The 13,082-nt window shown below is 43.7% G+C and overlaps 1 protein-coding gene across 1 annotated transcript; it reads left to right on the top strand.

Annotated features, from left to right (window-relative positions):
- Positions 1–452: 452 nt before the first annotated feature.
- Positions 453–1,430, top strand: LOC115638410 (olfactory receptor 14A16-like). Its single transcript, XM_030539995.1, has one exon. The coding sequence runs from the start codon at positions 453–455 to the stop codon at positions 1,428–1,430; it is 978 nt and encodes a 325-aa protein (XP_030395855.1).
- The last annotated feature ends 11,652 nt before the right edge of the window (positions 1,431–13,082 follow it).

Below are 13,082 nucleotides of genomic sequence, written 5' to 3'. Positions count from 1 at the left end.
GGGGCCATATTTGCTCAATCTGTGGATTTTTTTTGCAATTTGTTCCAGTCTTTAATGCATTTGTTCAAGTGACATCTTGAGCCAGATCCTCAGATGGTGCAAACTGATGTAGCCCCATAGATTTTATGGGAGTTATGCTAATTGACACCAGTGTGTTAACACACCTGATTGTATGCAGTACTTGTAGCCATGTTGGTCCCAGAATATTAAATAGACAAGGTTGGTGAGGTAGTATGTGAGGCTCGAAAGTTTGTCTCTCTCACTCATGGAAGCTGATACAATAACAGCTATTACCTCACTGACCTTCTCTCTCTAGTGCTCTGATCATCAGCAGTGAGATCATGGGACAATTACTCAGAAGGGAATCAAGGCCATTCTCTCTGACAATCGAATCCTGAGTGTGGACCATCTTCTTCCCTCCACAGCCATCACACAAAGTGCTGAAGAAGAAAATGTCCAACCGAACCACCATGACCGAGTTCCTTCTCCTGGGTTTCTCTGACATTCGGGAGCTGAAGATTTTGCACTTTGTGGTGTTTCTAATGATTTATCTGGCAGGCCTGATGAGGAATCTTCTTATCATCACAGCCATAGCCCTCAACCACTATCTTCACACTCCCTTGTACTTCTTCCTGGTGAATCTGGCCATCCTAGACCTTGGCTCCATCTCTGTCACCATCCCCAAATCCATGGTTAATTCCCTTATGAACATCAGGGTGATTTCTTATTCTGGATGTGTCTCCCAAATCTTTCTCTTCATGTTCTTTGGTTCAGCTGATCTCAGCATCCTGACTGCCATGGCATATGATCGATATGTCGCCATCTGCCAACCACTGCACTATGAGAGAGTGATGAACAGGAGAGCTTGTGTCCAAATGGCAGCCAGTGCCTGGATCAGTGGTATTCTTTACTCTGCCCTGCACACTGGAAACACATTTGCATTATCCTTATGTGGAGGAAATGTGGTGGATCAGTTTTTCTGTGCCATTCCCCAGCTACTCAAGCTTGCTTGCTCTGACTCAGACCTCAGTGAAATTGCGGTTATTGTCTTCAGTGCATGCTTAGCTTTAAGCTGTTTTGTTTTAATAATTGTGTCATATGTTCAGATCTTCAGATCAGTGCTAAGAATCCCCACTGAGCAAGGCCTGCATAAAGCCTTCTCCACCTGCCTGCCTCACATCACTGTTGTCTCTTTGTATGTTTCCACTGGCATGATTGCCTACCTGAAACCCCACTCCAGGCCCATATCACATCTGGATCTCGTGGTGGATGTTTTCTATTCCATGGTACCTCCAATGCTGAATCCAATTATCTACAGCATGAGGAACAAGGAGATCAAAGTTGCCCTGAGGAAACTGATTGGATGGAGTCCATCTTTCTGTTTTGATTTTAACTTCCTTCTACGTTTCCTTATAAATATAATCAAATGATGATATAATTGACTCCATGAGATCATGGTTTGTCATCTCTTTGTGCGAAAAGGGGAATTTGGAGTGGCAAAAATGAAAACATGACTCAAGTCAATGGATTTAATGTAAATGCATACCAATGTAAATAATATCATTATCTGTTTGCTTGTGTATCTATCTATCACAGTACTGTGTACTGCCACCCATCACTATGCTATGTTAGCACCTTCTTCATAAAATCATTAGCCATATCAAAGTCCTTAGTGGACCTCAGGGAGTGTCTGGCTTTTCTTTTTTGGAGTAAAAATTGGATTGCAGTATCAGTTCAATACCTGTTTGTTTTTTGTCTTTATCTCTGTTTTTTTAATTTTTGGTGGGTTGATTTCTTTCTTTGTTCAAAGTATTTTTAAGGTGGGAATGACTGCACAGATGGTAAGTGTTCACTTAGACAGCATTGTTGATGTTTTGTTACCTATCAGGAGTGCCCAAATGTCATCTGTTTGATGGGGTTTTCTGTCAGCTGAAAGTTTTCTTTCCACAATGATAAAGGTGTGTACAAGAAGTGTCTGCATGGTTGAGTTTCTGCTGAAATAATTATATGAATAGGGCTGGGACGTCATCTTACTTTTAATGATGTGTTAGGGAACCAAGAACCTTAGGTAAACATCTTTTCATTATTGTAACCCTAAATAAATCAATGCTGTGTCATTTGTGCCATGGTGGAAAAGGGTTGTTTGTTTGTTTGTTTGTTTGTTTGTTTAAGAGGAAACCATAGAGTATTTCTTAAAGACAATCAGACAGGATAATGAGGCCAATTTTGATCCTTTTTAAATCGCTGGGATTTAGCCACTCACTTCAAATGGATCAGGATTTGGCCAAAGGCCAATACACACAAGCATCCAAGAATGGGTAATGATGGCCAGGAGAATGTGAGTGCAACAGAGATGCATGGATGAATTCCCCATCTCAGATTGCAGAGTAGAATCTGTGTTAGTCTGTATCATCAAAACCGACGAGGAGTTCTTGTGGCACCTTAGAGACAAACATATTTATTTGGGCATTAGCTTTCGTGGGCTAAAACACACTTCATCAGATGCATGGAATGAAAAATACAGTAGGCAGGTATAAATATACAGCCTACTGTATTTTTCACTCCATGCATATGATGAGGTGGGTTATGGCCCATGAAAGCTAATATCCAAATAAACGTGTTAGTCTCAAACATGCCACAAGGACTCCTTTGTGTTTTCCACATCTCAGCTAATCCTTTGATAATGCAGAGTAGCTCCATCAATATTGGTGGTTTGATACTGGCTCAAAGACATAAGGCTATATTCAACACTGACATAAACACTGGTGTATGCAGTGTTGTTGCAGCCATGTTGGTCACCAAATATTTGAGAGACACAGTGGGGGAGGTAATATCATTTATTTGACCAAGTTCTGCAGGGGAGAGAGACAAGCTCTAAAAAGTATGCAAAGCTCTTCTTCAGGTCTGGAGATGAGCTCTGCATAAGGGCCACCTTCTCTCTCTAATAAATACTGGTATGAGTAATTTGTCTGGTGTCATATACACTGACCTGGCATTTCATGCATCATCCATTATAAAACTAGTCACATTAAAGCTACGAAAGGATCTCACAAAGCCGGCCTATTAATAGTATTAGAATCCCATCTCTGTGCATGGATATATACAATTCATATATGAGGGACAAAAGCATAGTATGTGATTCAAGAGATAGATCGATAGATCAATAGATAACACCAATTATTGTGACTCATTTCTTCTTCATGTCTGTCTATAAATATTCAATATTAAACATTATTTACCAAACGCCGTTATGCCGCTTCTGGGCTCCTAACTCCGTCTGATGGGTTCTGTTCCTGCTCTGCAGTGCAGGTCACTCAAGCCAGGCCTCCCCGCTGGCTGCTCTGCAGAGCTTCTTCAAAAGTTCTCTCTGGCCCTGGGTCTCCTTTCTGCATCCCCTGCAGGAGGATCCCTACTCCCTGACTTTCTTCTACTCCTTATGCCTGGAACAGAGATCACAGCTCAGAGTCCCTGGCTAGAATGGGAGCTCGACTCTCAGCTCTTCATCCTGGAAGCCCCAAGAACCCTGGCTCAAGACATTTCCAAAAGTTGCGATCGTTAGAAACATGAAAGTGTAGCGTCTCTTCTCTCCTCTCCTCTCCTATCTTCATTTAGACACCAGGAGAACCATAATCTGCTGAGACAACTGAGCAAACCAATGCTGGCTCATTGACAGTGGAATGCCTTCTGAACCCACAGCCCAAGTCTGTGAAACTTCAGGATGTGGCCTATGGCCTACCCATTCTCCAAAGCTTTCCTTGAAGCCATGAACACAGGACATGATATGACTGGGAAAAATTATATGGAGGGAGAATATTATGGTTGGTGAATGAGGCATGTTCTCATTATCATTGAAAAGGGAAGAAGGCTAGTGTCGGTTGGGAGAATTGTGTAAATTGTAAATGGTGGTGGGGAAAGATAGGTGGAGAAGGGAACGTCTGTGATTTTTGGAAGGTGGAGAAGTGTAGGGGTAGTGAAGGGCAGAGAAAACTGTGGCTGGCTGAAGAAGGAGAATGTGCTACCTCATTGGTGGAGAAAAATTTGCCATTTGCTTAATGGGGGAAATTACAGTTAGTTAATGGGAAAATTGTTTGCTGACGGAAGGAGAATGTTATGCTGGATAAATTGCTTAGTATTTAGTGGACCAAGTCAATGTATTTTCATGTGTTCTTACCATACTGGGCACAGACCAACAGTTTGGGCTCTCTTATCAGTCAAGATAGATAAGAAATGCAAATATTGCGGTGACTTGATCCTATGGCTAACACCACAAGGCTATATCTATGTAAGAGATTATCCAGTTGGATGGAACCCATTCCTGGAGCCATTGCTCAGACTGCACTGCCACTGACTGCTGCCAGAATGCTTAGTAAGGGCTGAAGGACCTGGCCCTGGCATCCCCAATTCAGCCCCCCAAAAGCACACCTTCTTCAATGTAGAGCAACAGCAGGGGCTGAAAAATGCTTCCAGATCCCTGAAGTCTGCAGAGAAAGCGCTCTGGTTCCTCAGTGCAGGACAGTGTGTCCCAGATCACATGGTCTGTCAGCAGATGGAACAAAAGCCTCGTTAGGCAGAGCTCTGTGCACTGAGCATAAGAACGTAGGAACGTAAGAATGGCCATATTTTGTCAGACCAAAGGTCCATCTAGTCCAGTGTCCCGTGTTCCAACAGTGGCCAATAACTGGTATCCAAGAGAGAATGAACAGAACAGGTAATCATCAAGTGAGCCATCCCGTTGCCCATTCCCAGCTTCTGGCAAACAGAGGCTAGGCACACTATCCCTGCCTGTTCTGGCTAACAGCCATTGATGGGCCAATCCTTCTTAAACTTATTTAGCTCTTTTTTGAACCCTGTTATAATCCTGGCCTTCACAACATCCTCTGGCAAGGAGTTCCACACGTTCACTGTGCATTGTGTGAAAAAATATTTCCTTTTGTTTGTTTTAAATCTGTGGTCTATTAATTTCATTTTGTGACCCCTAGTTCTTGTCTTATGGGAAGGAGTAAATAACACTTCCTTATTTACTTTCCCCACACCAGTCCTTATTTTTTAAACTTCTATCATATTCCTCCAAGTCACTGGAGGGTGATTTGCTGAGCAACCCCCTCCCCTAGTCCTTAGTGGAGAAGCCATTCTGGAGAAGCTGCTTCCCAAATGTTTGAGTTGGATTCTCCAACAGGACACCTTGGAAGACAGGGTGATGAGCCCTAGACAGACCTCAGAGGAGAGGGCTGTGGTATACAGGGGAAACTGTTGGAGCCTCAGTCTATGACAATACCCTATCCCCATCCACACACATAACGGGCTTTCAAGAGATACCCTCAATCCCAAATAAACAAAGTGAACTCTGACATGCTAGGCCCTCAGTATAAATTGGCCATAGCTTGATTGAAATCAAAGGGCAAGGTCATCTGTTGGTGTAAATAGCCCTAGCTACTTTGAAATCAGTGGAACTGCATCAATTCTAACCAGCTCAGGACATGACCTTTCATTTTTCATGCTTGTCTCTGGGTACCTCTCAGTGTCCAACTTTGAACACCCTGAGCAGTCTGAGTTGTGGTTTCTTCTGGTGTCTGCCTCCCAAGAGCTGCTGATGCAATGCAGGGGAAAAAATTATCTGCTGCCCCAGTGGTAATCATGTGGAAATAATGAAGGAACAGATTATTCCAGGCCAGCTAAGCTTCTGGTGCTGCTAGCCTCTTAGCTATTGTATGTCACATGCCTGTGCTATAAATATACATTTCACTTGTCAGATACTTTAGCCAAATCTGCCTTGTTTTTTTAGCCAACGGTCCTTTCAGGGATGTTGCCGTTGTGTGAGATCCAGGGCAGGTTCTGTTCCCCCTCTGTGGGGTTAAGGTTGGCTTGGACAAGTTGTCCAGGTGGTTTTTTTCCTGAGGTCACATCTGAGCTGGGCTCACAGCCCTGGAGACTGGATGCAGCTATTTAGCCCCAGAGCAGGGACATACTGAGCTGTGATGGTGTTTGATGCTTGTACAACCCAGGAGCAGTTCTTGAGGGGTTTTCAGTCCCTCGTCGCATTTAGTCCATCACCTCTTGGTCAAGCCTGCCTGAGGAAGGGAGTAGGGAGCACCCATCTGTGGAGTGGTTCCCTGTCTGCTAGGAACTGCGGAGAGACCAGCGACTCAGGAAATCCACCTTTGGACATGGAAACCGCTGCTGGGTAATGCAGTGATGTTTACATGAGAGAGAGAAGGTGATAGACTGTTTTGCATGGACATGTATAGATAGATAGATAGATAGTGGCCACATTTTCTACTACTGGAGGATCAAATGCATCCCAAATTGGGAAAAATTATCCAAAGACCAACACAGTAAGTTTGCTATTTCAATTAAATATATTAGAGTATTAATGTACAGGGCAAATTTAAGAACCTAAATCTGACTTCCAATTTTAACTCTTTAGACTTTTACTATCTATTTAATCAAATAAGTAGGGAAAGTCAGATTTTTTTTTCCTTTTTGTTAGTAAATATTGGCTTTTCATACAAGTCCTTCAAATCCTCAAATTGGATTTAGCAACAGAGAACCAAACATTTTCTGCTGAAAACAGCTGAAAACTGGAAAAGTCTAAGCAACTCCCCCCCCACCCTTCACAAAAGGAAAATAATGGCCTTTGGCTAGGTTAGATAGATAGATAGATTTAACTCAAAACCAATTTCTTCTTTTAAAACAGTTTAACAAGTACATTTTTCACCAGCTGTATTTGGAAATTATCTTTCAGGCAGGATAGGAAGCAGTAATATTGTCCAATGATCCCATAATTTCAAATACCATCATCCTGTCCTATCCATTTTTATTTCTGTGTCAAAGACATAGCAGCAGGATGGCAGAACTTAGTAAACAGCAGAGTTGACAGCCCAGGGAATATGGGCTGTACCTAACAGGCATACTAGCACTTTAATAAAAGTAGGAGATATACCAATCTCCTAGAACTGGAAGAGACCTTGAAAGGTCACTGAGTCCAGCCCCTTGCCTTTATTAGCAGGACCAATTTTTGCGCCAGATCGCTAAGTGGCCCCCTTAAAGATTGAACTCACATCCCTGAGTTTAGCATGCTAATGCTCAAACAACTGAGCTATCCCTCCCTCACTACTTTGAAACTCAGAGTGGGGATTCAGTCAAGAGGTTGTAGCCTATCTGTCTGGACCCTGCCCAAGGATATTAAGGGCACATCTACACTGCAGCTAGGAATGTGCTTCCCAACTCAGGTAGGCAGATTTCACTAGCTATGCTGTAAAAATAACAGAGTAAATGCCGGCAGCCCAGGGAATGGCTTAGTCTAGCCACCTCATAAGAGCAGTCATATTGGGTCAGATCAAAGGTCCATCTAGCCCAGTATCCTGCCTTCCAACAGTGGCCAGTGCCAGGTGCCCCAGAGGGAATGAACAGAACAGGTTACTATCAAGTGATCCATGCCCTGTCACCCATTCCCACTTCTGGCAAACAAAGGCTAAGGACACCATCCCTGTCCTCCATGAATTTATCTAATTCTTTTTGAACTTCAGTACAAACCCGACTGAACTCCACGGTTACATAGACAGATGGAGCCTGAGCTGCTGACCAGGCTACCTCAGGGCTACATGGGTAAGTTTTCTACAGTAACTTCAGCAGAGCTAACCCATGTCTGTTTACTGAAGCTGGGAAGATGCTCCCCGCTGCTGCATTGACGGACCCCAGGAGGTCAATGGGACAGGAATCCAGACCTCCTGGTCTATCACCACATCCTGTGTGCAACACTGCTGCCAGCTGAGCACGAAGGCTGTAAATGGGTGCACTGAGCATGCATATGAGAAGACACAGCCCATCTTCCACAGAGTTCACAAAAGACCAGGCAGACAAAGGGAAGGAGGGAGGGAGGGAGGGAGGGGAAACAGAGGCTCGGGGAGGAGAAGTGACCAGCCCAAGATAACACAGCAAGCCACTGGCAGAGATAAGAACAAACTCAGGTCTTTTAACAGTTGCTGCCCCACTCAGGCCAGACAAAGTCACTGAGCAATGCTACTAGCCCATCGACACCCAGAGATGGGAGTGGAGCTGGGATTGGTGCCATCAGTCAATTTGTAACCAGGTATCAGGTCATCTATATACAGAGCTTGGGAAGGAATCATTACACACAAGCTTATACTTTGGATGCTCAGAGAGTCTGACATATTTCTCTAGTGGGAATCAGGAGGTCTTGGAGTTCTAGTACTTTAGTTTCATGCCCAAGTTTTTCCTCTGTTGTTTGACAGAGCTGAGGAATCATCTTTGCTAGATCTGTGGGCTTGGGTTGTAATTTGTTCCAGTCTTTAATGCATTTGTTCAACTGGCATCTTAGGCCAGATACTCACATGGTGTATACTAGGGTGACCAGATAGCAATTGTGAAAAATTTGGACAGATGGTATGTGTGTGAGGGGGAGGAGGGTAATAGGAGCCTGTATAATACAAAACCCCGAGTATTGGGACTGTCCCTATAAAATCAGGACATCTGGTCATCCTAGTGTAAACTGATGCTGCCCCGTGGACTGTAAGAGAGTTTTGTCAATTGACACTAATGGGCTGAGTAATGGACTGATTGCATGCAGTAGTTGTAGCTGCATTAGTCCCAAGTTTATAGATTCACAGATTCTAGGACTGGAAGGGACCTCGAGGGGTCATCGAGTCCAGTCTCCTGCCCTCATGGCAGGAACAAATATTGTCTACATCATCCCGGATAGACATTTATCTAACCTACTCTTAAATATCTCCAGAGATGGAGATTCCACATCCTCCCCTAGGCAATTTATTCCAGTGTTGGTTGCTTATTAGAGAGCCAAGGTGGGTGAGGTAGTCTGTGTGGTTTGAAGGTTTGTCTCTCTCATCAAGAGAAGTTGGTCCAATAACGGATATGGCTTCACTTAACTTGTCTCTCTAGTGATCTGATTGTCAGAGGTGAGGAGCACTTATTGCTCCTAGTCAATGGAAGGATGGGAGGAGTGCTGTGCACATTTCACAGTAGATGATGAGGTATTATTCAGAAGGCAATAATGGTAATTCCCTCTGACTCTCTTATCCTGACCATGGCCCTTCTCCTTCCCTCCACAGCTATCAGACAACGTAATGAGGAAGAAAATGTTCAACTGAACTACTGTGACCGAGTTCCTTCTCCTGGGATTCTCTGACGTTTGGGAGCTGCAGATTTTGCACTTTGTGGTGTTTCTAATGATTTATCTGTCACACCTGATGGGGAATCTTCTCATCATCACAGCCATAGCCCTCAACTGCCATCTTCACACGTCCATGTACTTCTTCCTGGTCAATCTGTCCATCCTTGACCTTGGATTCATCTCCATCACCATCCCCAAATCCATGGCCAATTCCCTCATGAACACCAGGGTGATTGCTTATTCTGGATGTGTCACTCAAGTCTTTCTCTTCATGTTCCTTGGTTCAGTTGATCTCGGCATCCTGACTGCCACGGCGTACGACTGATATGTCGCCATCTGTCAAACCACTGCACTATGAGAGAGTGATGAACAGGAGAGTTTGTATCCAAATGGCATCCAGTGTCTGGATCAGTGGTATTCTTTACTCTGCCCTGCACACTGGAAACACATTTGCATTATCCTTATGTGGAGGCAACAGGGTGGATCAGTTCCTCTGCGACATCCCCCAGCTACTCAAGCTTGCTTGCTCTGACTCAGACCTCAGTGAAATTGGGGTTATTGTCGTCAGTGCATAGACTCATAGACTCATAGACTCCAGGACTGGAAAGGACCTCGAGAGGTCATCGAGTCCAGTCCCCTGCCCTCATGGCAGGACCAAATACTGTCTAGACCATCCCTAATAGACATTTATCTAACCTACTCTTAAATATCTCCAGAGATGGAGCTTCCACAACTTCCCTAGGCAATCTATTCCAGTGTTTAACTACCCTGACAGTTAGGAACTTTTTCCTAATGTCCAACCTAAATCTCCCTTGCTGCAGTTTAAGCCCATTGCTTCTTGTTCTATCATTGGAGGCTAAGGTGAACAAGTTTTCTCCCTCCTCCTGATGACACCCTTTTAGATACCTGAAAGTTGCTATCATGTCCCCTCTCAGTCCTCTCTTTTCCAAACTAAACAAACCCAATTCCTTCAGCCTTTCTTCATAGGTCATGTTCTCAAGACCTTTAATCATTCTTGTTGCTCTTCTCTGGACTCTCTCCAATTTCTCCACATCTTTCTTCAAATGCGGTGCCCAGAACTGGACACAATACTCCAGCTGAGGTCTGACCAGTGCAGAGTAAAGCGGAAGAATGACTTCTCGTGTCTTGTTTACAACACACCTGTTAATGCATCCCAGAATCATATTTGCTTTTTTTGCAACAGTATCACACTGTTGACTCATATTAAGCTTGTGGTCTACTCTGACCCCTAGATCTCTTTCTGCCATACTCCTTCCTAGACAGTCTCTTCCCATTCTGTATGTGTGAAACTGAGTGTTCCTTCCTAGGTGGAGCACTTTGCATTTATCTTTATTGAACTTCATCCTGTTTACCTCAGACCATTTCTCCAATTTGTCCAGATCGTTCTGAATTTTGACCCTGTCCTCCAAAGCAGTTGCAATCCCTCCTAGTTTGGTATCGTACACAGACTTAATAAGCTTACTTTCTATGCCAACATCTAAATCGTTGATGAAGATATTGAACAGAACCGGTCCCAAAACAGACCCCTGTGGAACCCCACTTGTTATACTTTCCAGCAGGATTGGGAGCCATTAATAGCTATTCTCTGAGTACGGTTCTCCAGCCAGTTATGCACCCACCTTATAGTAGCCCCATCTAAATTGTACTTTCCTAGCTTATCTATAGGAATATCATGCAAGACTGTATCAAATGCCTTACTAAAGTCTAGGTATATCACATCCATCGCTTCTCTCTTATTCACAAGGCTCGTTATCCTATCAAAGAATGCTATCAGATTAGTTTGACACGATTTGTTCTTTACAAATGCATGCTGGCTATTCCCTATCACCTTACCACCTTCCAAGTGTTTGCAGATGATTTCTTTAATTACCTGCTCCATTATCTTCCCTGGCACAGAAGTTAAACTAACTGGTCTGTAGTTTCCTGGGTTGTTTTTATTTCCCTTTTTATAGATGAGCACTATATTTGCCCCCTTCCAGTCTTCTGGAATCTCCTCTGTCTCCCATGATTTCCCAAAGATAATAGCTAGAGGCTCAGATACCTCTTCTATTAATTCCTTGAGTATTCTAAAATCATAGACTATTAGGGTTAGAAGGGACCTCAGGAGGTCATCTAGTCCAACCCCCTGCTCCAAGCAGGACCATCCCCAGATTTTTACCCCAGTTCCCTTAATGGCCCCCTCAGGGCTTGAACTCACAACCCTGGGTTTAGTAGGCCAATGCTCAAACCCCTGAGCTATCCCTCCCCCCTCCTAGGATGCATTTCATCAGGCCCTGGTGACTTGCAGGCATCTAACTTTTCTAAGTGATTTTTTACTTGCTCTTTTTTTATTTTATCTTCTAAACCTACCCTCTTCCCGTAAGCATTCACTATACTAGACATTCCTTCAGACTTCTCAGTGAAGACCGAAACAAAGAAGTCATTAAGCATCTCTGCCATTTCCAAGTCTCCCGTTACTGTTTCCCCCTCCTCATTGAGCAGTGGGCCTACCCTGTCCTTGGTCTTCCTCTTGCTTCTAATGTATTGATAAAAAGTCTTCTTGTTTCCCTTTATTCCCATAGCTAGTTTGAGTTCATTTTGTGCCTTTGCTTTTCTAATCTTGCCTCTGCATTCCTGTGTTATTTGCCTATATTCATCCTTTGTAATCTGACCTAGTTTCCATTTTTTATATGACGCCTTTTTATTTTGTAGGTCACGCAAGTTCTCATGGTTAAGCCAAGGTGGTCTTTTGCCAGATTTTCTATCTTTCCTAACCATCGGAATAACTTGCTTTTGGGCCCTTAATAGTGTCCCTTTGAAAAACTGCCAACTTTCCTCAGTTGTTTTTCCCCTCAGTCTTGATTCCCATGGGACCTTACCTATCAACTCTCTGAGCTTACCAAAATCTGCCTTCCTGAAATCCATTGTCTCTATTCTGCTGTACTCCCTTCTACCCTTCCTTAGAATTGCAAATTCTATGATTTCATGATCACTTTCACCCAAGCTTCCTTCTACTTTCAAATTCTCAACAAGTTCCTCCCTATTTGTTAAAATCAAGTCTAGAACAGCTTCCCCCCTGGTAGCTTTTTCAACTTTCTGAAATAAAAAGTTGTCTGCAATGCAGTCCAGAAACTTATTGGATAGTCTGTGCCCCGCGGTGTTATTTTCCCAACATATATCTGGATAGTTGAAGTCCCCAATCACCACCAAATCTTGGGCTTTGGATGATTTTGTTAGTTGTTTGAAAAAAGCCTCATCCACCTCTTCCACCTGATTAGGTGGCCTGTAGTAGACTCCCAGCACGACATCACCCTTGTTTTTTACCCCTTTTAGCCTAACCCAGAGACTCTCCACACTTCCGTCTCCTATGTCCCTCTCCACCTCAGTCCAAGTGTGTACATTTTTAATATATAAGGCAACACCTCCTCCCTTTTTCCCCGTCTATCCTTCCTGAGCAAACTATACCCATCCACACCAACATTCCAGTCATGTGTATTATCCCACCAAGTTTCAGTAATGCCGACAATGTCATAGTTGTATTTCTTTATTAGCACTTCCAGTTCTTCCTGCTTATTACCCATACTTCTTGCATTTGTATATAGGCATCTAAGATACTGGTTTGATCTTGCCTCCCAGCTTTGCCCTGACCCTCCTTCCTCTCTGCCATTATAGCCCGTGCTCCCTCCTGTTTCCAACCCATCTCCCAGGTCTTGTTCCCCACTTACCTGTGGGCTTTGCTCACCTGTCCCCGTCGAACCTAGTTTAGAGCCCTCCTTACTAGGCATGCTTAGATTTAAGCTGTTTTGTTTTAATAATTGTGTCATATGTTCAGACCTTCAGATCAGTGCTAAGAATCCCCACTGAGCAGGGCCAGCAAAAAGTCTTCTCCACCTGCTTGCCTCACATCACTGTTGTCTCTTAGTATGTTTCCACT

The sequence above is a fragment of the Gopherus evgoodei genome, chromosome 21 (assembly GCF_007399415.2).
Source record: "Gopherus evgoodei ecotype Sinaloan lineage chromosome 21, rGopEvg1_v1.p, whole genome shotgun sequence".
In the NCBI taxonomy this organism is placed as follows: Eukaryota; Metazoa; Chordata; order Testudines; family Testudinidae; genus Gopherus; species Gopherus evgoodei.
Note: the sequence above shows the minus strand (reverse complement) of the source record. Positions and strands in the feature narration are given on the sequence as shown.